The sequence below is a fragment of the Leptinotarsa decemlineata genome, unplaced genomic scaffold, assembly GCF_025532065.1.
Source record: "Leptinotarsa decemlineata unplaced genomic scaffold, Ldec_3_MD MMD2_P_RNA_scaffold_1, whole genome shotgun sequence".
Lineage (NCBI taxonomy): Eukaryota > Metazoa > Arthropoda > Insecta > Coleoptera > Chrysomelidae > Leptinotarsa > Leptinotarsa decemlineata.
In genome coordinates, this window is record NW_027412523.1 from 4,547,573 (window position 1) to 4,574,961 (window position 27,389).

At 35.1% G+C, this 27,389-nt stretch overlaps 1 protein-coding gene across 3 annotated transcripts in view; it reads left to right on the forward strand.

Annotated features, from left to right (window-relative positions):
• The window catches only part of LOC111507278 (zinc finger protein rotund), a 312,056-nt gene that overhangs the window by 205,238 nt on the left and 79,429 nt on the right, over positions 1 to 27,389 (forward strand). For 2 of the 3 annotated variants that reach the window (XM_074180541.1, XM_074180577.1), the window contains exons 4-5: positions 8,582 to 8,693; positions 20,039 to 20,262. In XM_074180541.1, coding sequence (XP_074036642.1) covers positions 8,582 to 8,693; positions 20,039 to 20,262 — 336 coding nt within the window. The remainder of the gene's footprint in view (positions 1 to 8,581; positions 8,694 to 20,038; positions 20,263 to 27,389) is intronic. The other variant, XM_074180626.1, reaches the window with a different exon arrangement.

Sequence of the window (27,389 nt, forward strand, 5' to 3'; positions counted from 1 at the left end):
GGCGTTCGTAGACGCGTGGTCGGAGAGAAGCGGGAAGCTACTTCTGACCAATCACGTCCGGGTTATTTGGCTGGACCGAACTGCTCAGACGGTCCGGACATTCTCGCCGAACCGTCTGACTAAATCTAACGGTTTCTCATCAAGTTACTCACTTCACCTAGTTACAGAGTACTAGAGAGTCAAATGAAAAGAGAAAATTCGAACTACGTCACTAACAAACCAATGAAGATTGGATCTCATACCACCTTTGATATTTTCAACTTTACCAGTGAAACTACTGACTCAACTTTGCGTTTTGTGAATTATGCTGCCAATAAGTCGGAATCACAGACTTGGTATATTCTCACAAAATTCGGATATATAATAGAAGGAGGATCAAAACTATGGACAACCATTATTTCATGACTACATCCGACAAAAATTATTTTTGTGATCATTTCCAAATCTGAATAATCAATAACTCCATCATTGAAAAGGGGCCCCGGTATACTTCTGGACACAATCGTAGAAGAGGTTAAGTAGTTCTTAAAGACCTTCAATGCATTTCTTGGGAATATCGACACCCTCGGCACTCAATAACTTCTTCAAATGATTTTGAGTCATACACCCACTATCCACCAGTTGAATATAGTGGAAAAATCCAAGCACCACTTTTGAGTAAGAATGTAGTAGTTTATCGATGGAGACCACTGCGGTTTTTTCATGTATTTGGTATATAGAAGCATCTTTTTTACTTGTTTACTGTTCCAGATTTTTCGAATGAAGTACGATGGATTGGACGAATCTCATGTTTTCAAAGGACGCAATAACATATACGGCCGAGGGTATATCTATTTTCATTTATACTTTTCACATATTCCAGAAACTTGAGCCATGTTTTATATGTATTTGAGAATATTATCAATCAGAATAATGCTTGGAACTTTTTGTAATATAGAGTTATAAGGTTGTTTTGTCCGTTTTTATGAGTCTACTTTAAACTGTAATATCTCTGGAAATACTTCAATCAATTTGATCGAAATAAGCGCCATTCGAAACAGTATACTTTTGCCAACGTACCACAAGTCGATTAATTCTGTCAGCATAACAATTTTGTGCTCAGGAATCGATGAAGTTAACGAAAGCCATTTTTGCCTGTTCCTATTTGGCGAAAGTTCTATCGAAGTGTTTGAAAAGATAGTAGTCGGTAGGCGAGAATTCTGGAGAGTATGGTGGATGAAGAAGAACTTCGACGATCAATTCGTTCAATTTTGGGACGGTGATTTGTGAAGCGTGCGGGCTGACGTTGTCATGAAGCAGGATCGGGCCTCTTCTGTTGCCCAGTTGCAATTTTTTGTACATTTCGTTGATTTCCTTACAATAGGACTCTACTGTGATGGTTTGGCACGATTGCAGAAAGTTATAGTGAACCAGTCGCTGACCACCGTACACCAGCCATTGTTCTTTTTTTGGTAGTGCAGATGGATTCTGCACAGTTTGATCCCTCAACATAAGCTAGTGTGAATTGGTCTGAGAAAAAATTAAAAAACAATTGATTATAAGGAAAATAAAAACATATAATTGATGACTGATTCTTGTTTCTGTCACCTAAGGAAGTTAGAGAAGCCTCACGAAACCATTTTCTGATATATCAATTTTTGGGTGGGGAAAAACAGTTACTACTGCACCTAAATAACGAAGTAATTAGAATTGAAACTATGCAAAAGATGTTGCCCCTTGTCTAAACTGGTTTAAATTTCATCCAATATGTTCATTTCAAAAAATTATATGACTTACATATATAGAAATCCGCCTTATTTATATCGTAAACCAACATTCAGGACAGACGTACACAACATAAATCTAAGAAACAGAAATGTTACATGCACACAACAAAAGACCTCAGATTTCCAGTAATATTTCACAATAATATTGATAAATCCAAAAAAGAACTTCAAAGTTGTCTGCAAGTTAACACAATTTGATGCATTTCTCTTCCGTATTTCCCTCTTGTTTTCCACCCTGTGTTTGACAAGTATTTATTTCTCGTTATCTTCCTTATTACTCTTTTCTATTTTTGTTGTTGTTGAATATTCAAGTAACCCAACAAATGCCAAAAACTGTGTGATATAGATTTATGTTTTAGGATTAGTTAGGTTAATTTTTTAAGTTATATTATAGCATAGCAAACAGCAAGGGTTGATTGGTAGAGAATACTATGTAACATTTTATTTTTCGTTGGAAATAAAGACATTATTATTATCACTATAATTGCTTTGATTACTTGCAGGGGTGTATTATCTTCAAGGCGAAATATTTTCAAAGACAAAATAATGTTATCCACTCTTTGTCAAAACCCAGAAGGTGATCCTCCTTTTCAAAAAAGGAAATAAAAGTGGGATAAAAAATTACAGACAAATTTCTATCATGTGCAACTTTTGTAAATTGTTTGAGATGCTTTTTGAGAAAACAATCTATTGTCATGTCAGCAACATTATTAGCCCCAATCAACACGGTTTCATGAAAGGTCATTCAACCACCACCAATCTTGTAACAATAACTCAATGAATTGCAGAGGGTATTGATAGTCAGTCTCAGACTGATGTCATCTACACTGATTTTTCTAAAGCGTTCGACATACTTGACCATAGTATCGTGCTCAACAAACTTTCGACTTTAGGGTTATCCAATGAATTAATTACCCTCTTCAAATCGTATTTTTACAACCGTAAGCAGTACGTCCAACTCAATGGCCTCAAGTCTATCGAATATATAGCCACATCTGGTGTACCACAAGGGTCAAATCTAGAACCCCTACTGTTCAATATGTTCATTAATGATATCGTAGCTGAGATTGATGTCAATTTCCTTTTATACGCAGATGACTTGAAACTCTATCACAATATACATGGGTTTTTTGGGTTCCTAGACGGTCATCTAAGAATAGTGTCACATTTCATCTCAACACTCCGCGTACAAATATAATGAAAAAATCTCCAATGTATACAATGTGCGATACCTCTAATTCTGTTAGTCATGTCCTAGATATATTCAACTACCAGATTATACAAATCAAAAGACATTTCTTAGCTAACTGACAGTTCCGTTTTTAATTTTTTTATAAGTATAGATTCACAAATTATATTATGTAAGTATATATTTGTAAATGCCACCGTTACTCCCTATTCTATAATTGGGTTCATCCTGTAGAATAGTGTATAAAATAAATAAATAAATAAATAAATAATTTCTCAGACAACTTTAAAACTCTTCAGTTTGTCAGCAAACCAAATACATTTTCTAAGTCTCAATATCTAATAGACAACAATACGCGCAGTAGGCGAACAAACAATTGACATTAGACGTCTGTCCGTTGCGCCACGGCGAGCGTGACGCCAAGCGTCTTGTCTTTCTCCGTGCCCCGTAATGCGTCGTGTTGTACTTTGAATAATTCAATCTGTGATAAATTGCCGTACATATTTTTCCCAGGTTGGAAAGAAGACAACATCGACGGGGAGAAGAGAGTAAACATGTCTCGTTGTCAATGGCAACGGCAAGGTCATGATCCCCACCACGATCCCACCTTTGAACCGGCGATTTTTGAGCGGCTCCTTCATTATCATTGATGGAGCTTTTTCTTTGGGACGGTTAATTGATTACAGTGTACTCTGAATACATACATTTTATGATAGTCATAAAAAAACAACACTGGGGTAAAAGGTTCCAATTCGTTGTGAATAGATTTTTTTATAGTATAATGAAATCCTTCGGAACTCTAGCTGGAAAACAAGCACTTTTCCCAAAGACCAGAACAGCAATACTCTATTTGACTGGCGTTTCACCAACCAAGTAAGTGGAACATCAAACTGTTTGATATTCCTCTTGGTGGTGGTGATCGAAACACGTGTCGGGGTGTTAAAATAACGGTTTGGTGTTGGTGAAAATTCCAGTAAAATTCATTACTACACCAAAGGTTTGGAATGAGACCTTTGTAACTGTTCATATCCAAACTCTTGAAAGCCTCCAAAAGTCTAGTGTCATGTACCGGCTCAAAAAATCTGCAATTTTGTTGTTGATTAAAGTAAATAGCTGGAATTTGCACCGCAGTATCTCTAGTGTATACATATACTATCAAATAGTGCTAAATTCGTTGTTAATCTTGATCCAATACCGGCACTTCCTAAAATATCTAATCCAAATACTCTTAACGATCTGCGCCCCATTTGTCGTGCACCTACTTGTTCAAAAGTATTGGAAAAAATAATGAGTTTTCAAATCAAATGCCTTTTAAATTCCTTTAATATTTTACCAGTCAACCAGTCGTGATTTCGTAAAGAGCACAGCTGTACAACTGCTCTCTTGAAAATAACTGATGATATTTTCGAAGTTGCAGACAAAGTTAACACGACTGCTTTGATACTTATAGACTCTTCCAAAGCTTTTGATACTATTAGTTATCCAATTTTATTTGCAATTTCGAACTTCATCGGGTTCTCTAAACCTGCTATAAATTTAATTAAAAGCTATGTTAAAGATTGTTCACAGTTTGTAGAAACTTCGAAGGGAAAATCAAGCAGTGAATTTATTAAATTTTAAGTGCCTCAGGGATCTATACTTGGACCCTTATTATTTTGCATATACACTTGTGATCTAGTTTCTGTTTCAAGACATTGTAATTCACATATGTATGCGGATGATCCTCAACTATATCTATCATTTACCCCTAATGACGTTGCTACTGCTAATCAAAAATTGAATGAAGATCTAGCTCGTCTTATTTCAGCATCTGAAGCTCATAAACTCAAAATTAATTCAAACAAAACTAATCTGCTTGTTTTTGGTACTAATCGTAGCTTGGTGGAAAGACATATTAATATTGTTATTGGTGATACAGTAATATGCCCCACGAACGTGGCAAAAAATTTAGGTATCGAAATGGACGTGAATTTAAGGTTTACAAAACATGTCACAAAATGTGTTCAAAGAAGTTACATGAGTTTGAAAATGCTTTATCCCCATCGTCATTTATTATCAATAAGTTTGAAAATAAAATTAGCAAATGCGCTTGTGTTGTCATTTTGCATATTGTGATGGTGTGTATGGTTCATGTCTAGATAAAAAAGATATTTTGAGAATTGAGAGAGTTCAAAAAATCATGTCTTAGGTACATATATGGTATTAGAAAATATGACAGAATTTCATATAAACTTAAGGAAACCAATTGGTTAACTATGGAAAATTGACGTGTTTTACACTCGGCTACCCTCTTTCATAAAATATTGATTAACAAATGTCCATCATATTTGTATAACAAAATAAGATTTCGTAGCGATGTACACACTCTAAATTTGACATTTAAAGGGTTACTTTGTCCTCCGCCCCATCGAACCACTCTATATCGACGATTTTTCAGTTATAACATATATAGTTTGTATAATAATATTCCACAAAAATATAAAGTTAGTAAAGTTTCTTCATTTACGTGCTGTTACAAAAAATATCTCATCGCTGCTCAATCAGAAAGCCATTGATTTCATAGATTTTATACTTCTGAAAAATTGTCAGTAATAAATTTAACATGTTTTCTCTCCCTCTTCCTTCTCTCTCCTTCCTCTTTTTTTCTTGTTTTGTTTTCTTTTCTTCAAGGCTAAAACTAAGATTAACAGTATCCTTCCGGTACATGTTGTTTCTAGCCTTATTTGTAGTTTTTTTTTATCATTTTTATAGATTGAATATTTATTGTATTTATATGTAATAAGGAACTACAAATGAATATTATTATTATTATTATTTACGTATTGTGAAAAAACCTAAAGTGATTCAACGGAATTTAGGTACAACTCATCTGAAATTTCACTGGAAATATTCTTCAATACTGAACAAGGCTCAGGTTTAGATTCAAAACATTCGTGTTTCCCTCCACGGTGGGTTTTTTATTTTATGGGTATCATGTATGAATTCGGTACATTACAAAGTTCTACTAGATGAAAGTCGGAGTGACAACTGCAGAAAATACAGAGGACGAATCTTCATTGTAGATCTATGTTTAAGCTTAGCTTTATTTTCGAGGTCGATGTTGAAGCTTAACTTTGTTGAAAGTCGTTGTTGAAGCTTATCTTTTCAACGGATCGCTTTCAATTCAGTACATTACAAAGTTCTACTAGGTGAAGATTGGAGTGAAAACTGCTGAAAAACACAGAGGACGAATCTTTATTGGAGATCTATGTTGAAGCTTAGCGTCATTAGAGATCGATGTTGAAACTTAGCTTTATTATAGGTCGATGTTGAAGCTTAGCTTTATTGGAGGTCGATGTTGAAGCTTGCCTTTTTAACGGACCACCTTCAATTCAGTACATTATAAAGTTCTACTAGGTGAAGATAGGAGTGAAAACTTCAGAAAAACACAGAGGACGAATCTTTATTGGAGATCTATGTTGAAGCTTAGGTTTATTGGAGGTCGATGTTGAAGCTTAGCTTTTCAACGGACTGCCTTTCGGAGCCTCGTTTATCACTGAAATTCGTGGATTGATACTTCTTTCGAGCTTGCAGAGAGCATCTGAGAAGTGTTTCAAGGAAGCAATTAAGGAAAAGAAAGAAGGACTAGATTAATTTTCAATCTTTACTAAGGCGTGGTGCGACAGTGACAAAAGGAATGTGACAAAGGAATGTGACAGTAAGATGGCGTTGAAAGAAATATGGTTTTTTATAAACCTTTCAATAAATCTTCTTCTTTTCTCAACAAGGTGGTGTTATCCGAATATGATCTAGCAGATCATTTTGGCGGGCAATGATGAATTTTTCGAGCCAAAAATGGTAATCAGTATTGATAGTCAAAGAGGCAGTTTAAAAAAAATACTGTTAAGTAAAAAATGTGAAACCTTATAGAAGGTAGAAACTCATTTTCCGCAACATGGTCGAGCTTCCATAGATCGTTGATTCAGATCGTTTGAAGCCTTTAGAGTCGACTGGGATCTTTTGATTTTAAAAAATCCTATTTCTTCGAGGTCGATACCTGAACGTAGAACATCTGAATATTTGATGACTTTAGGCTGGCCATACAAAACATTATTTACTCTTTGTATAAACAATATTGCGAACCAGAGTGTTTCGACCTGTGTACCTTCAGCCGTAGAGGCTTCCTTCAAATCAATCCGTTGTATAAATATTTATTATCACTTATATTATAATCCGTGAATTTTCAAGAATATGAGCAGAGAACACTGGTCATTTGTTGAATTTTTTAGAAGATAAAGTTTCATCGGAATTCTCAAACTGATTTCCTTCCTGAATCGAAGTTATAAAAATAGAAATTCTTATCATAAATAATTCATTTTCTCATTTGTATTTATTTCAGCACCCAATTATACTAATGCATTTGATATCACATTTTGAATGCTATTAGACCCAACATGGTTGCTTTTATCTGACATACCACACATACATGGACTCGTGCCATTCACAAGGTCGAAATTTTCCATACTGAGTTTGGAAAATAACACGATTCAGTGTAGCGATTGGAGAATTAAATCATAAACAAGGGCAGTATTTCCATTTTGAGTTTAATGATAAAAATCAGTAATTTGTAATTGAATTCGACTTTGTTTTTAAAAATATTTTTCTCTTGAAACACCTCCAATACGATTGTGGAATGCAGGGCAGTAAAAAAGTCAATTGGTGCCAAATCAGTATTATACCGCGGGTAATCTATTGATTCAAGTTTTTGAGTGCTGAGATAATTGGTTGTTGGACTTTGTCCCGTTGAAGAATGATGAAGAAGATTTGGATATGCGATTTGAGCCGAGGACTTGGACTTGATTGTGTATCTTACTTCAGAAGCTTTGTATCTTCGATACAAGACAGAGTCTGATCAAGAATCCTCCCACAATTAATTTCGATATCATAAGTATTACTAGGAGCTGATCCATTAAATTGCTGGGTAACATATCACGAGTTTAATCTGAAAATTCAGCAAAAAATTCATCAAATTCGATTGTGTGGATGTTTTCCATTCATTGGTGTCCGAGGAACTTCTATGTTGCCAAAATATAGCTTAAAGTAGTTCATGGTATTCTTTGATGAGGAACGTATCTCCCTGCAAAGAAGACATTTCTGACACAGAAACACGTAGGCTATTAAGAATGTTTCGCCTAGGCTGTCTTGTCTATATTTGAGGAGCTTTGACCTGGCTGTATATTAATAAGATCAAAAGCAATCTTCCCAGAGATGTGGATATTTATGAATATTCATAGTGAACGAAACCATTCCATATTTTTGAACCAAAATAATCTCCAAATAACGTCGAATGATCTACTCTTAATTGGGTCTATAATGAAGCTACGTAATAAAAATTCATGAAGAAATTTACAGCTTCTCTGAATTTGCAACAAAATTTCAATGTGTTTGAATAATGTATTTCTAATTATGTGACCTACAATATAAGTCGGTTATAAATCCTTTCTACTTTTTTGAAACATTATTCATTTGGTTTCTCAAGTTAGACCATATTATTTCATTATTGCTTTCAAAAATTTGCAAACTGAATCCATTGGACTAGTGATCGTTGTAATAATTTCATTTTTAATGTTTCCTTTCCTTTTTTCAGCAATGTGGCCAACATGTAAAGGACGACTACCCCAATTGGACGAGGAACACGATGGGGATCAACAAACAGGGATACGAGTCAAAAATGAACGAACATAACCAAATGCAAAAAGGTAAACCATTTTGGCTTCGTAAATAGGCTATTATAATTTAAACTGACGCTATAGCTTTTTGTTGAATCCTTTCGTGATGTATAAAACTCGAAAATTGGTTCGATTATACGGGACGTTCAAAAATATAAACGAATTTCTCAACCTTGTCACTTTGTAGAACCAACCAACTGAAAATTTTCTAACCGAATTTTTTCTAAGCATGTTTTGACTAACACACTGTGTACATACAGTATATAATATTGAGTTGCTTTGTTAGTTCCATACATTTTCTGAAAGAGATCCAACAAAAATCAAACGGATTCAAATCGGATGATCTTGCGGCCACTATATCTTCCTCAATCGATTCAGCTAACAGAAAAAGGTAATTTCTCAGGATGGCAAGGCCCTGAAATTCACACCTGTGAGAGTTTTCAAAATAAACACTAATATGAAAAACAAGAACTGAACATTACATTTAATGAATTTCATACGGATGAAATATATGAACACACAAACTGGCACACAGCGTAAGATTAATGCTGACGTGGCAAACAACGTCTTCTCTAACTTCTTTCTCCACTTTTCCCTTTGGATGGTTTCGTTTGTATTTGTAACCAATCCTGCCGAATTTTTGGTAAAGTTGCTTATTCGGACTCGAGCTATTGAACAGCTGTGCTGTAATATTAGCGTACCTGCCGTTTGCATAATGAAGTTCAATCAATCAATAAGCCGAAAGAGGAACGATTGGAATATTATGAAATATCAAATGGATATAAAAAGAATGTGAAATGTTTGTCACTTCACCTTTAAACGGAAATAGCAAACTGGTTTTACTTTTTACTACAATTTAAAAAGTAAGAGGCGCTGGAAAGAGAATCGATGACTTTTGAAACGAGGTATTGCTTGGTCATCAATAACATTAATAATTTGCAGTTTTCCACTCAAAATACTATGAGAAATCGGACTTGTTCCTTTCAATTGGCCCACTGTATATATGTAAAGATAGCACAGCATATTCCTCATTAGAAACATTTTTTTCTCATAAGTGTCTTCCAGAATCACACATATGAATTTATCTTTCACCTAAGAAAATTAAAACGGCCATAAAGGGTGCATCGCCATTTTTACGGTGGTAGTTACACATAAATATTTTTTATTGCCGTCGCTCATAAAAATCAACATTTATTTATAGTTCAGGACAGGAAAACGGCATTTTACGACGATGTGTTGTTTTATTATATACGGAATCAATCAAGGAAAAAAATCAAATATACCGACGTTTCTTCCATATCAAAACTATCAGTTTCAAATAGAAAATTTCAGTTTTCTCGTTTGAAATGAAAATGAAAAATAGAAACTTCGTCTGAAAATGTATTAATTAGTATAACTTGATGAATAACCGCGAGCTCAAAAATCATGTGTGACGTCAGAAGGCTTTATAAGTATGAATACTTGTGTTCCTCATTAGATTGGCTATACTGAATCAGATTGTCTGTTCAAAAAGTTGAGAGAATTTTCATTTTTCTAAAAAAATATTTATTTATTCAACAATTTCTGTTTTGTCCCTACTTTACCAACAGATTCCAGACAGTGTAATACCAGAATTCTCATAGTTTCGAATCCTCAAACATGGGGTACCCCAAGGATCTGTATTAGGTGCTCTCCTATTTATTTTATATATCAATGACCTACCGCAAAACTTGTCACCGTCATCATGCATGATGTTTACAGATGATGTAACTATATACGAATCACATGTTAATAAGGAAATATTGTAAAATTCAATACAATTGGCGGAGCGTAGAACGGTAGAATGGTTTCTAACAAACAAATTGAAACAAAACCCTAATAAATGCCAAATGATTTCCATTTCAACTAACTGTCGTGTGAACTCAGCTAATAAAGTTGAACTTTTGGGTATAACCTTGGATCATTCTTTGATATGGAACTGTCACGTTGAGCAACTGTGCTCTAAACTTTCCAATCAACTCTATCTCCGAAGACAACTGAAAAAAGTAACCAGTTTCGAAGCATTGAGAATATCTTACTATGCCCTGTTCCATTAACACATTACTTATGGTATTCGACTATGGGGAAACTCTAGTCTCTCAGTTAAAGTTCTCCGAATACAGAAAAAGGTCATATGAAGGAATCTTGTAGAAACTACTTCACTATTCAGCGTATATTCTTTATTGCCTTTTACAGATCCACAAGAACATTGGTATCTACCATACTCACTCCGATACGCATAGTTATAATACAAGAAACAATGATCAGTTGATCAATCCGCGATACAGACTCACTACCTCGACCAAAAATTCGCTAGACTTGAACCTCTTCAATAAACTTCCCGCCCACATTAAAAATTTGAGCAAAAACAAGTTCAATAGAATCATTAAAGTATTTTTCAATAACAATGCATTCTATTCTCTCGATGAATTTAAGAACTGCCAACTGAATTATATAAATAATGAGTTGACATGTGAGTGATCATCCCGCTATGACTTCTATTCTCTTAACCTGCTGTGATACCTTTACTCCAAGGTCTAATTGTTATTTTATTTGTATTTGTACCTCATCTATTACATATTTATGTATATGTGTATATATGTATTTTTTTTTCTTATTGTGTAACTTCAAATTGTGTATTCTGTACGACTTGCCACAAATGTGTATACATAATGTGGTCAAATAAAAACAATATATCAATATATAAATAATTGTGCCGGGAAAAAGTCGAAGAGGGCCAAATCCGCTCAATACGGTGGTTGGCTTTGCTCTCCTGGGTTCTTCCTTTCGGAAGATTGAACTTTGTTTTCGATGTCGTAACCAAATACCCATGAGGCGTCACCAGTTATGACTCTTTTAAGCAAACCTGGATCTCCGTTGACGTTTTTCAGCAATTCCTGAGCGATGATCATGCGACGGTTTTTGTGGTCAAAATTCAGTAGATTTTGGAATAAACTTCGCTGCCACATGGTGCCAAAAATAAATATGTCATTTCCTTAGCAGGGACTATAACCAATTATTATTACACAATGAAGTTGTCAAAATGAAATTTAATTTTTGGATTTTTTCAAATGTTCATATAGAAATATTGTGGATGCTCTGACGGTCTAGTATGACATGTAAATTAGGATGGGCTGCGGGTATTAACAGATGTGTATAACCTTCAGGCGTCTGTAACTATTTATTTTCTCTGCTTGATAAGACATTTTGCTAAAAATGATCTGCGAACTCTGTAGCGTTCAATTCAAATTTGCCGCTTCATATAAACCGGTGCCGCAACTAATACGAACATTATATAAGAATTACGTCACACTCCGAATTTCGCAGGTTTTTTTCTTCTTTGCTGTCGAAGTACGCCAGTGTGGCCCACAGGTGACTGTCTATCGAGGATTTAAAAGTTGTCTATGTGGGTTGCTCAGACAGTTGGCGGGCTTGACTTCATGCATGTCACTCATGATTAACTTTGATTATATTATGTATGTGTTCACGTACACTAATTTTCTGTTATAGGTTGTACCGTATTCACGTTTCTTCGATCATTAGCGGAGCGAATTTGCTCCAAAGAAATAAATAAATTCTGCAGTAAACTGCAATAAATTAATTATGATGTCTTTATATGACAGCATGAGCATGGGCGGCCCATTAGAGTCAAATTGTTGACATTCTAATTGGGGAGCCCAAGCGGGAATTTCGGGATTTACTAAAGCGCGGCAGATTAATATACAGGGGGATACCTTGTACCCGGTTGAGTACCTCCACCAAATATGAGCCCCATATATAGGGCCGCCCGTGAAGGATAAAGGATCAGATTAGTAAAAAAAATTGATCATCAGAAATTCTCGAGCGCGTCAGATTAAGGTAGGGTGAGTTAATTACCTGCTGAAAAGTGTATATTCCAGTAATCTGACAATTTGAGAGTGGCGTAAAGAAAGGAGAGGGCAGCAAAGTTGTTAAGGTTAACGAAAAATTTATAATCTGACGATTTCCGCAAGCCGAAATAACAAAAATTCGTCGATAAAGTTTACTGCGTGCAGCTGTGTGATACCTATATTTCCCTCTCCGAGTTTCTATTCCTCTATTCTCTATTCACTTTTTCTCTATCTATTACTCTCTCACTCCGTCCCCACTCTGAATTCTGATGCCATGTCGTCATCACAGCTGATCACAGAGACTCGTTCGTGATGAAGATGAAGCTGATGATAAATTAATCAATTCATTGATGGATGTAGCCGTTACTATGTCAATATATGCGTGAGCATATATCAAGAATGTACAGAAAAAACTTCATAGAAGTCATCAAAAGAAGCAATGCAGAATGTATATGAATCTAGCAGGACTTTCTACTGAGTGGATTGTTGTGATGTGAGGAAGTGGGTATAATAGGAACCCGTTATACAATCCAAGAACCCAATCCTGGAATTCTGGATAGAATTTTATGTCCAAAACGTCCCTGATGATGATGAAGTAAGATAAGGAAGATCAATTGGTTACTGGAGGTATCCTCCATCAACCATATTTTAGCCATGAGATGCTTTTTGTCCTCAATGTTGAGAGAATTGATAATCCTGTTATTGGGATTGATGACTTGCCGAAGTTAATTCGGTCCAATGAGTAAACCAATGATTGTGAGTTTGAAGAAATTACCTGAGTATCGAGGTTACGAATGAAGATCTAGAATTTCAAAACATTCCATAATTTTCAAGACCAATTTTGGAAAATGAAAAAGACAAGGTGAGCTGATAGTTCGTACTGGAACCTCTGGCGTGAAATGAATCAACACCAGAACAAAAATTACGGTCTCTCGACGCGCATTTCGCTAACCAAGTTAGCGTCCTCAGTATATCATTATGATCATTATGTTCTGGTGTTGGTAAAGTGTTTTTCAATATAACGACACTCTGGTTGAGTCGGTGCAATTGTGAACGTTTTTGAATTGATTGTAAAGCCAATTTTGATGTGTGATACATTCATTTTTTAAAAATCGAGGTTAGCTTTAACTAAAATATGATTATTGAACTTTTCTGGTCATCATTCAATGCAGAGTGTTAATTTATTTCAAACGAATCATATTTCAATCTCAATGTTTTTGCTGCAAATTAGGTTAAGTATGTCCTCTTGAAATCTGAAGTCTATCCAAGTCCAAGATAGAGTAAAACAAAACAAAACCGAAGCGTGATGTTCACGTAATCGCCCAGTGTCAGATGGAAAGGGCAGCGTTCATTGGTGAATTCGCCTTCTTGGTACGAGTTCGGTACCAGCACGAGGTTGTAATCAGTCGTTTGCGTGTTTGTGTGGCGTGCGTTATAGTATATTGTTTAAAATTGTTTTCCAAGATGTCCAGTACAGACACTGATGATGATACTGTGAGCTATCCTCTGAGTCCAGCCAGGAAACGATCCAAAAAAAGACATTTGAGTGTTGAGATGAAAGAAGTGATTTTAAATGTGTTCAAGAAAGAGATGGAAGAAATTGAGACATCGACTGTCGACGAAGTCGTATCGAAAGTTTCCGATAAAATTGGGGTGTATTGCGCTTCGATTTACAATGTTTCACGGGAATATAAACAAAATCATACATTTTCCACACCGAATACAAATCAGAATCGTCAAACCATTATAAAATCAATAGATGATGCTGATAAACATGCAATCAGAAGGAAAGTGAATGAGTACTTTATCAGAAATGAAATACCCACGATAGACAAAGTACTCACAGAAATAAATGAAGATGTTTTATTGCCAAGTTTCAAGCGGTCAACATTCCATAAAGTATTGAAACATTTGAATTTTGTATGGAAAAAAAGAGGGCACAATAGTTTATTATTGGATAGAGAGGAAATTGTGTTATGGAGGAGAGAGTATTTGACCAAAATTAAATATTATAGGGAACAACAGAGAACAATTTATTATATGGATGAAACCTGGGTTAATGCTGGCCATACTACCCCTAAAGTATGGGTCGATGAAACTGTGACCTCATCTAGGAGGGTCTTTCTAGATGGACTATCCACCGGATTAACAAATCCATCAGGTAAACTTATATTTATATTAAGACCTGCCTCAATCTCAATATATAAAAAGTAACCCTTGTATTTGTTTTATTTACTTACATACCTCTTCTTAATTTCAGGTAAAGGAAAACGGCTTATTATTTGTCACATCGACAATGAGAATGGGTTTGTTGCTGAAGGGCTGTGGTGTTTCGAGTTTCGAAGAAAACTAGAGATTATCACGAAGAAATGAACGGTGAATCTTTCGAACAGTGGTTTTCCAAAGCTCTACCCCACCTGGAGGATACTGCTGTGATTGTAATGGACAATGCACCTTATCATTCGCGACTGTTAGAGAAGATTCCGACAACGTCTTCAAAGAAGGTTGAAATCCAAAATTGGCTGCGATCAAAGAATATTAGCTTTGAAGACTCAATGCTAAGAGTACAGCTACTGAAAATTGTCAAGGAACGCAAGATTGAATACCAAAAATATATAGTCGATGAGATGGCAGCAGGCCAAAACAAAATTGTCCTTCGCCTGCCTCCATACAACTGCGAGCTCAATCCCATCGGGTTAATATGGGCGGATGTGAAGAATTTTGTAGCTGAGCATACATAACACCACGTTGAAATTTGCAGATCTCAAAGTACTTTTTAATGAGGCTTTGAAAAGAGTCACAGCGGAGAAATGGGAGAAGTGTGTTCGGCATGTGATATCGGAAGTCGAGACAAAGATGTGGAAGCTTGATAACATAATAGAGGCACAAATCGAGCCACTGATAATTCAGATTGGTGAGGATGACACTACTGATGAAGAGACAAATTTATCCAGTTGAATAATTTTGATTGATATTCCTTTTGATTTTACATAAAATAAAAATTATCAATAAAGAAATAATTACGTCTCTTTTCATATAATGCTTGAGTGCGCTGTGAAAAATTCAATGAAAATCTTTTTATATTACACATATTATCTGCATTTTTCTCGTTAAACTGCAAAACTTGTGCATTTCACTCGTTATTATAAAAAAGTTTTCCTAAGTATGATATAGCATTTGCGATCAACAAGACGTTGGTTCTGAATACGACCCTGGCCAATTCTTGAGATTTTCAATATCACGTGCGTAGGGCATGTCAATGTTTACATCCACTCTATCTTGGATTTGAATTTGCTTTAGGTTGTGTCGAAAAATTGATGAGTCGGGTTTTTGCAAAATTATGTGCAGAGAGCACAAAAACACATAAATCAAACTTTGCCACTATTGTAAAAACGCAGGCTACCAATATTTAAACGGAATTACCTACATCCATGAAAATCCAATAAGGAAAGAGGTTAATATCGTGAAGAAAAAATCAGTTTAATTAGTGTTTCCACTCTAGCTAATTACGTCTTACTTGGAAATCAACTTAAGATCCCGTAATAAAATTTCGACGTTCCGTTCGTATCGAATTACCGACCCGTCAAACAGGAAATCTCAACATGCAAAAGTCAGTTCTTTTTCGGTCGGCCAAAATACTGCAAGTTGTCTTTTTTTTTCTATCGAATGTGATGCCGCAGGCCTTGTAACGTTATCAAGGTCAACGCGATCATCTATGTATGTGTTTATAGTTCTGATTTATTATTTCAGAGCTTGGACTTAATGAGATATGTTATTTCAGACGCCTGTTTTGGCGAAGCTACAAATTTCGAGCGGTACATTTACATTATGACTGACGAGAGTAGATTGTTTTTCTTCAATTAGTTCCAGGAAAATTATGTACGCTGAAAATGTGTAATTAATTATCCATTAAAATTCTTCGTACCATGGAATTTTTCATTTTTACGCTTATCTTCCCCCATTCTCCCCCAAAAAGTTGATTTTAAGTGGATATTCCAAAGAGGACTCTTCCACATTGTTTTCGATCGTAAACTTCCGTGTATAAATTCATTTCCAATCTCTGGAAAACACACATATTTACGAGCTCATTGCGTTCATCCTATATGTACAAATCGCCTTTATGTTTGTCTAAATGAGACACTATTATTAAAAGTCAAGCAGTGTAGTATGAAGTACATTCAATTTGGTTATGCAGCCAGTATGAATTGGCCGAATTTAATCATAACTGGAGAAGACAAAAATACAAACGGAAAATGGTGCACGATACAATGATTACCAGAATCTAAGATCTAGAAAAAAGCACTTTAGAGTAAAATCAAAAATGCATCATTATTCGATGTGTCCTCCCTTGTTCTGTAGTAAGTTGTTAACTCGCCTGTGCATCGAAACAATAAGGGCGGTAATGGTATCCAGAGTTGTTCTCGTTTTACGAAATTCCACATGTGCTCAATGTGATTCATGTCTGGCGAATTCGCTGGCCAATTACTGGCACCAATTTCATTTCGGAGAGGATGAATAATGGGTTCAATACAGTTTTGAAAGAATCCGTCCTCTATTACAGTATCTGGAATGGAAATCCGTCCTCTATTACAGTATCTGGAATGGAAATCCGTCCTCTATTACAGTATCTGGAATGGAAATAAGCTGTATGCGACGACCATGCATTATGCCTCTCCAAAATATTGTTGTTTCTCTTTGGTATGGACAAACTTCTGTGGCAAAAAATAGTCTTTCTTGACTTTGACAATCACTTTGAATATATACATAAGAAGATATCGAAAAAAACTATATTTTTCCTGTAGAAAAGCACAAAATTTGTCAATGCAGCCCAAAGTAACAGTTTACAATACCATTATTCAACCACACTTTGATTATTGTGTGTCATTAATATTTTTAATATTAATAATTAATTTAATTATTAATATTAAAAATAATTATTAATTAATTAATTTAATAATAATAATAATAATAAATTAAATATTCTACAAAAACTACAAAATCGAGGGATGAGAGTAATCTTGAAAACAAATCGCCGTACTCCCATAAAAAGTATGCTTGATTGTTCGAATTGGTTATCAGTTGAAAGTAGACTCTACTATTTTACTCTAGTATACAAAATTGTAAATGGAATGGCACCAGAATATTTTAAAGATTACATCGAATTCACTAAAAAAACATTCCTAATTATAATACAAGAAATTCCAATAATATACATATAAACAGACCGGCTTTCGGAAGTACCATGAATTCGTTAATTTTTAAGGGCTTCCACGAGTTCAATGAATTACATGAAGAAATAAAAAAATATACATTTCAAAAGATTTCAAAAGAGCACTTAAAGAATTTTTTTTAAATTAAAAGAATACAAATTGTATAGTTATGTGGAATTATTTGGAACATTATTGGCTATCATTTATTGTTTTTTTATTTATTGTTTTTAATTGTTTTCAATTGTTCACTAGGGTATTTGTATCTGTAATGAAACCAAATATCACTGTTTTAAGAATAATTTAATGTATATATGTACCAATATTTCATTATCTATTTAAATGTTGTGAAATGTTGTGAACTGTCTGACTTTTTTTGAACATCATTACTATCACAAGACAGTTTAAAAATGGTATATTGAGAATTTACTGAGAACTTGACAGATGACACTAATCTCATCTGCCCCTAGTCTGTCACAACTGTCACAGACAGTAAATGGCCTAGGCTCCTGAAGCGGATGACCATTTACCTAGATTTTTCTGGTTGAAGGTTTGGGGTGTATATGTAACCAGCTCCTCATTCTGATTTCAATAAGACAGCAGTGCTTACGTTAATATTATCCACATATCAACTAGAATTATTTACAGATAATACTTTGGGAACTTCGACTCAACGGTTGTTGGCATTTTGAAGCTCTCTGTACTCTAAACGAGTGATAGTATTTTCAAAAGCGAAGCAGTTGTTCTTCATGATGAAGGTTCCCTTCGCAAAATCAATCAGTTTCAATTCATTCAGCTGTATAAATCTAATAGTCCTAGATTAAAGTAGCTCGAAACAAGTATGAACTAGTACGAATTTTGAATAAATTCAGTTTTATGCGTTTGTAACTTTTGAATAACTCGAATAGTTTCATCGATTTCCTCAAAACATTCTGCAGCGTTTCAAACCCGAATTTCATACTGCTTCATCAATATTTATGAGATTTTAAGCTTATAGCTTCTTTAATTAGTTTTGCATTTTATCGGCGATAATGGCAATACTATTTCTGTCACAGCGCCATTCTAATAACTGTCGACCCGAACAGGTTTTTTACTCTTTTGGTAACATAACGAGGCGTTTTTTAAAAATTTTGACCTGATACATCTCCAAAAACTACTTGACATACTTTGATGAACCTACCAATGATCGCTCGTTTTTTAAAGACTTCTACTCGCCGGCAAATAATTGATAATTCAAGCAACAAATTTGTTATACAAAATAAAGACAAAAATTTACTGTCGTATAAGATCAGGGGTTTGAAAGTTGACTTGCCCAAAACTTTATATTGGCCAAACAGGGACAACCTTTTCCCACAAAGCAAAAGAGCATATGAATAGCTTCTTTGGAATGTGAAGACTGATTCTATGAGTTCAGCCATGACTATGAAGTATTAGATTTTGAAGAGATAGGTTTGAAACTCTATCTTTATAAAGCCTAAAAATTGATATAATTGAGAATTCTGAAAATTTGTTGAATTAACAAATATAAGTGAGTTTTTTGGGAAAGAAAGTTTTTGGCTTTCTACTACTCCATCTGATACAAAAAAATGGATGAGAGAATCTTCCAAAGAAAGGAAGGATTAATCAATTTGAAAATAAGTAACTCTCTTAGGGCAAGTGTCTTAAGGCGAAACACGTGTATACCAGTTAGGGTGACAGTGTTCCATGTGAGTACAATTTATTACCATTCATTCAAAGTAGAACTCATGTGAATGATATCTGATTCTTATTCCTCCACGAATGTTCGATATACAAAGTGAATAGAGAAAAGTATCTTCTGTATAATTCAGTGTTCATATAGAAGTATTTCTTTCGAAAGAATTTTTCTTTCGTGTAATTCAATGTTTATATGAAAGTAGCTGTTTCAGGAGGACGTTCTTTCAGTTTGTGTCTGAAAGTTACTTCTTTGCATGATCTACACATCCATGTATAGAGTTACTTATTTTCAAATTGATTAATCCTTCCTTTCTTTGGAAGATTCTCTCATCCATTTTTTTGTATCAGATGGAGTAGTAGAAAGCCAAAAACTTTCTTTCCCAAAAAATTAATCACTCCTAAAAATATAACCCTTTCAAATCAAAAAAAAAATAAGTGAGTTGTTTCCCTGTTCTTAGTCTGTTAGGTAGCTCTAAAGAAGAGCTGTCTCTCTGTCTTTTTCTAATTGAACTCTAAACGTTTAACTGTTTCGTCTTCATTTTTCACTCGTACAATAAAAGCGTGCTATATGAATGTATTTTTTTAGGACTGTACGGCATGGAAGATCACCACCATATGACGGGTACGCCTGGTATCTACACGTCGGGAAGGTCGACGTCTAGCAGTTCAAGTCCGGGTGTCGCCGGTTCGAGTCCGGCTCTGCTAGTCGTACCACAACCGATCAACGCCACCAAAATGGGCGGCATGCAAAATGGCGGTCCGCAGCCCAGGAAGTACCAGTGCAAGATGTGCCCGCAGGTGAGCCCCCAGGTTTGTTCATTTCAAAATGGTTTAAGTCTGGAAGAATAATTGTACACATCTCTAGAAATGATTTTCACAGGTTTGAACGGCTTCACTTCAGGTGTAATTTAGGTTTTATGATTTTTTGGACCCGTCTCATGTTTTATTCCGTTTCAAGGAAGATAAATATGTTACGCCTGATATATTTCATTGTATTTATCACATAGCCGGGGTCGTTTTCCACTTTGCCCTGAAACTTTGACTGCCTATTATTCTTAGGAAGTTTCACCATGATTCTGATCAATAGATATGTATTCAGTACATCAAAATATATTACTTGTGAATAATTTTTTTGAAAGACGATACATAGAGAATAGTTTGAACTGGAAAATGTCAGATAAAAGTACTGTCTCTTATGAAAAATCACCTGTTTCGAGACTTATATGCTCTTCAGCTCCTACGTAGTGCCTAATACAGGGGTGCGGAAAAGTCCGGAATGAAATTAATATCTTTTCAATCAGTATTTTAGGAAAAAAAACGCTGAAACAAGTCAGTTGATTTCACGTTGTACGCATTTTTTGGTAATAACATGATTTTTTTTTACCCCTTAGCTATAACCCTCACCAACTTTTTTTTTCAAATGCAAACCTATGTCGTGTATGGGCTCATTGAAAAGCTCGTAAAAAATGGAATCTGACCATAACCTTTATTTTTTTACTCATGCGGTTACCATGAAATGAGAGAAAACTCTTTCAAAACCAAAAAAGTTAGAAATACGTACTTAGTGCTATCTACGGGTGAATTAACGTTGCAAAAAACAAATAAGTGGTGATGATGTACATTGTTCAACAATTGCTAAGGATCACCAGTACCTACTTTCTAAAATTTTACAAATTTTAAGAACAGACCAACCATGCCAGGCACCACAACGAATTTTATTGATTTATGTGTAAAACTGGCAACGTAATGTAGCATCAACATTCTGTGGATTTTATTTTTTCACCAAAAACTTACACATAAAATTAGTTCCATCCCAAGCAATTGTTGACCAGTGTACCTCAAAAAGAGAAAAATGTTGTTGCATTTTTTGTACCAAAATGAATGCCCTGATAAGAACTATTGTATGTATGTTTAGTTTATTAATTGGAAACCTTCAAAGTGTTCTTTTATAATTTGCTAAACAAAAATGGTATTGTCAGAGAGGCAGCGTATGGAAGTCCCGATATTGTTGGGATTTGGGAGGTACGACAAAACAGAAAAATGCCACCCATATAAGAGCCTGTCATAGTCATCTTCCAAGAGCTCTTGGAAGATGACTATGGCAGGTGTTTGCAATTTTGTGAGGAAATAATAGGGCGATGTGACGAGAATAATGGGTTTCCACTCAACATACTCTTTTCGGACGAAGCTACTTTTTATTCACATGGAATAATTAACAGGCACAACTATCGATTCTGGAGTCAGGAAAACCCACACTGGATATGCGAAGCTCGTACGTAGCGTCCTCAGAAAGTAAATGTATGGCCAGGCATCATCAACAACAGAATATTAGGGCCATACTTTTTTGAGGGAAACCTTACAGCTGCACGCTACTTAGACTTTTTACGCTTTGAATTAGTCCCTGCTTTAGCTGTTATGTTTCCCAATGAAGCAGATCCAGATATCCCCACTGAAACACTTTGGTTCCAACAGGACATAGGTACCACAATTTGGTATTATTGTCAGAGAATATCTCGATGACATATTTGCAGAACGCTGGATTGGACGACGTGGTACAATTGAATGGCCACCAAGATCCCCAGACCTAACGCCATTAGATTATTTTTATAGGGGATATATGAAAGACAAGGTTTATCAAAATGGATCGGCTAATATTGAAGATCTAAAAAGCAGAATTAGAGTGGAATCACATGACATAACGGCAGAGGCCATTCGGAATTCCGTAGACGGGTTTTACCATCGCCAAGAAGCCTGCCAAGTGGAGGGTGGAGGCCAATTTCAGCATCTGTTACGTTATTTCACCCGTAGATAGCACTAAGTTAGGTATTTGTAACTTTTCAAAAGAGTTTTTTCTCATTTCGTTGTAACAACAAAAAAAATTAACGGGTATGGTCAGAATCTATTTTTTACGAGCTTTTCAATGAGCCCATACACGACATAGATTTGCATTTGAAAAAAAAAGTTGGGAAGGGTTGCAGCTAAGGGGTTGAAAAAAAATTCATTTTATTGCCAAAAAATGCGTACAACGTGAAATCAACAGACGTGTTTCAGCGTTGTTTTCCCTAAAATACTGGTAAAAAAGATATTAATTTTATTCCGGACTTTTGCGCACCCCTGTATAGAACCAGTTTCATCTCTTTGGCAGTGGACAGTGGTTGAATGTTAACACACATGGTCTCATCATCAGAATGAAGTGTTTTCTACTGCTTTCAATGGTCTAATTTGATACAGAGTTGAGGTAATCTCGTCCTAGATCGAAACTAATAACGATTTCTTGAGCAGCTATTTTGGTCACGGGAAGACCCGTTTTGTTCAATATCAAATCTGTTGATATTGATATTTGCTCTTTCCTTTCCTTGAGTTGTTGATCACAGAGGTGTCTGCTATTGATAAAAATGATCCCATGAATTATTTGAGTACCGCCACTGTCGAGTAGATTTTTATTCCGTATTATTTCTGTTGATGACCATAATTCAAGACAGTTCATTATATAAATGAATCTATGAAATATTAATACTGAGTATTCTTCAGATTTTTTGTGGAAAATATATTCGAAAACAGCTTAACTATAAATTATTCAATCACTTCCCTCAAATGACTATTTCAGTGGCAGTGGACTGGCAATCGCATGCAACATGAATTTGTCAGTAAATCTGAGATTTATTTCTGGTTTTTTTTTTTTTCATCAGCCTACCATATCTGGAGTTTTTTCTATGTGAAATATAAATCGCAGTTCCAGCGTTACAAATTCTGTTGGACTGGCTTATTCTTTTGACGATTTCTTGAAATTTAAATTTTTGTTTAGAGTAATTTGACGAGTCAAATTTGAACTAGGAATTTTTTCGTCATTTTATCGACAAAGTTTTGTTCACTATACTAAAACCAATAATGATTGAGAGTAGAAGTAAGCCCAATTGACAGCAAATCGGGGGCGTGCATATTAATTTTTGAGAGGGTTAAGAATGAAAGAAAAATTCTTAGTACAATTAGTTAAAATATTCATACACATTTTTTATTTATTTCATTAAAACTTTGCAATATCGTAATTTACCTAATCGTTGTAGTTATTAGGTGGGCCTTATGAAAACGGAGTAATAATCGTGGTAATTATAGTAGGTACCAAATAAATTAACAATATTAATAAAAAACACATATATATATATATATATATATATATATATATATATATATATATATATATATATATATATATATATATATATATATATATATTGTGGGTTGCAGCAATTGATAAGTGAACTCTTTATAACTATTCTCAAGCTTTCGAGTAACTTAAACTCATCGTCAGGGGTACTAGAAAATACAAATTACAAATTTTTGATAATAGAATATAATATAAATGTAAATGTACCAATTTTCGTCTAATCTCCAACCTTCAACGTCACTGTTGCTACCGCTATCATCAAAGTGAATTTTTCTTCCAGTCTTCTGCAGAAACAGTTCGAATAGCTTCTTGTAGGTGATGTTGCACGTCCACTAATTTAAATGTTCTGTTTTCTCGTGCCACATATCCTTTTATTTGCGCCCAGATTAATTCTATTGGGTTTAATTCGCAGTGGTATGGTGGTAACCTTAAAACTGTAATTCCACGACTTAACGCCATTTCATCCACTGCGAATTTTTTATATTTGTCTGTGTGTAATTTTGTTAGCTGAAGTAGTTCTGCCTTCAAACTATCTTTGTTATATTGGATGTTCTTATTAATTAACCATTCTTGAATTGCTGCTTTTTTCCATGATTGTTTCGGTAATGGTTCTAAATGTCGACTATGGTATGGGGCATTGTCCATGACGATGACAGACCCAGGTTCCACAAGTTGAATGATTCCTTCAAACCATTTTTCAAACATCTCCGCATTCATCTCTTCATGATAGTCGCCTGTTTTCTTAGATTTAAATATTAATTCACCATTTGGTAAAAATCCACTGTCGCTTTCTATATGCGTAACTATCAGACGACTACCTTTTCCAGATGGCTGTTTTAACCCAACTGACAAACCTTCAATAAAGGCTTGTCGTGCACTTGTTATATTACCATCCTGCCATACTTTTTTGACCGTATGTCCTTGGTTAACCCATGTCTCGTCCATGAAGTAAAATTTTTTTTTGAGCTTCCGAAATTCGTCAATTTTTCTTAGATAGTTTCTTCTCCATGCTATTATTTCTTGACGTTCAATGAGAATGCTTTTCCTGTCAACTTTTCCGTACGTAAATTTCATTTCGTGTACAAGTTTCCTAAAAGTTCCTTTACCCATTTTTGGGACCAATTCATGATCGCTAAGTGCCTCCAGAACTGTTTGTAGTGTGGGCAGCTCATTTCTGAAAAAGAAACTGTGAATAGTTCTGCGTATACTGGTTTTGGCTTCTTCATCAACTGTGATTTTTTTTCGTCCGCTACTAGTTTTTGGCGTTTGTACGTCCCCATGAATTTCTGCTTCTCTTAGTATTTTGTAAATCGATGATTTTGGTACACCGGTATAATCAGAGCACATATCAACTAATTTATCTTTTGTAATTGTGGAACTTAATGATGTAGAAATGCTCGGTTGGTTATTCGGAGGTACACACGTAGATTTACAGCACATATGCACAAAGTCATCTTTTGGTGGCTGATGATCTCTTTCAAGACAGTGAAATACTCGCAGTACAATTTGTTTTTCTCCTACTGACCGAGACTCCGACCGTTTTACCTTTCTTGACGTGGAAGGCCCGACCATGTCTCCCATTTTTTGAGTAGTTTGAGAACGGTGTAGAAATATAATTATGTAACGCTTAAACACTTATTAGCACTATTATTTTCACCAATTGTTATCACAACACGTCGATTGCTGACTAACTTAACTGTAAAACGTACAATTCATGCTGTATAATTCACAAACCAATGATACGCTCATGGCTGCAAGTACATTAGTGAGGACTGCAACGATGAGATGGAAGTTACAGTAAAGTGACAAAGACAGAAATATCGTTGCGTACAGCGTTGCCACTAGTTGTAATAAATATCTAACACTATACAGAAAATAATGAATTTTAACTGATCAGTAATCAGGAAATGTATAAGTATTACTCATTACAAACTCATTACTGATTTTTGTCATAAATAATACCTTTTAATCGTACTAGTATTGTGTATTATCTATAATTTGCCACAACCTACAACTCTACTGCTTACTATATTTTGATTCTGCTATAAACTGGTAACGTAAAATTTAGATATGACAACGCGCTTTACTCTCAATCATTATTGGTTTTACTATAGTTCTTTTTTCGAGAGCTGAGATTATTCATTGAAAATAAGTTCAGTTTTTTCATGTAGCTGGATCATCATTTCATGATGGACTTTAAAATTGATTTTCTCTTCGAGTATAGCTCAGGACCCAATCTGCATCCACGCGGCAAGTAAATCAAAATGAAATCATTTCCGGGTTTTCCGACATTTGCAGCATCCGACTTGAGCACCCCTAAAATTCGACTTCCCTGGGAACCATCGAAAGTAACTAAAATAACTATTTTTCTACGATCCCCCGCCTGACCTATTAAGTCCGCGTTTCCGTCAAAAACGCTATGGGTTTCCTGTTTAAAAAGAGGGTGCGCAAAATTAGTTTTTTCGTGAAACGAGATATTTTTAAGAATGTCTAACGCCCCCGTCTCAAGTTGGTCCGGTTCAACGTTACTGAACAGCCCGCTGGGATGAACTCGATTCGGGCGATATTAACCTCAAAGGAGACGTTTCTTAAGCTGAATTTTGTAGCGTAGAATCGTAATCGCGGTCATCTTCTGCAACTAAGACGTTAGAGCTTGCTCCGTCAGTCCTAATCAAGACTGCTATGGGAAAATGCAGCGGCTGGAAGACGGACCGGGTCACAGCCACCCTTATAAAATATACACCTGTTCCCGATTTCACCTTGAATGGATCTTGATAGGCCATTGGCGGGCTGAAGGTTACATCAGAGTTCACTTTTACTAGGAGCCCTCGACGTGCCGAGGAATTTCTCTTGGTATTAGTCTCCAGATGTCCAGTTTACGATATTTTCATGATGTATAATCCGGTCAAGCTAGACATTGGAAGATACATAAATTTACAACAAGCTGCAAACTCGTGTAATTGTTCAAAACATAGTTAAAAATAAGATTTTAAAATTCCGAATGATTGCAATGCCTGGAAAAAAATTTATTCGAAGTCAAAGGTCAAAAATCTCGAAAAAATTGGTTTTTCGCGATGTTCAGGAAAACGGTAAGTTTTATGATAAAATAACTTGAGATATAAATTGTAGATCACAAAATTATCTACAAAAAATTTATCAATACTTTTTTTTCTTAGAGCCACCGTTTCTGAGATACGACGAGTCAATTCCCAATTTCCCAATTTCCTGAAATATAAAGCTGCAAATATAGCGTTTGAAACCAATAACAACGTTAACATGTATATTGAAAATAACAAAGCCAACAGTTTGGTGTCGGATAGATAAGAAATGTATTGTTGGAAATCATCCCCTGAAAAATAACGTAGCCCGCCGCTGGTTATCGTAAATCGGTTGTAAATTAGCGAAGATCACTATCAACTCGTTTCTTGATTTTTGCCTCGCTTCAAGATACTTCCAGCGACTTCCGTATCGGCTTTGAGAGACCTCGAATACCATATATAAACTCTACCCACACGCATATCAAGAGAAATCTAGTTGACAGTGCGCTGCGAAGTGTTCTAATACATAACATACACATACATAATACATACACATACATAATAACAAAGACATTTGAATATTATTTTGAAGTTTTAGTTATAGTGTTTATGTGTTTGTTATTGTGTTGTATAGTTAAGTTTAGTTGTACAGTATAGTCAATTATTGGCAAACCCACGGAAAAATGTAACAGTATAAATCACCTTTTGGTTCATTTTCGATGTTTTACATAGGC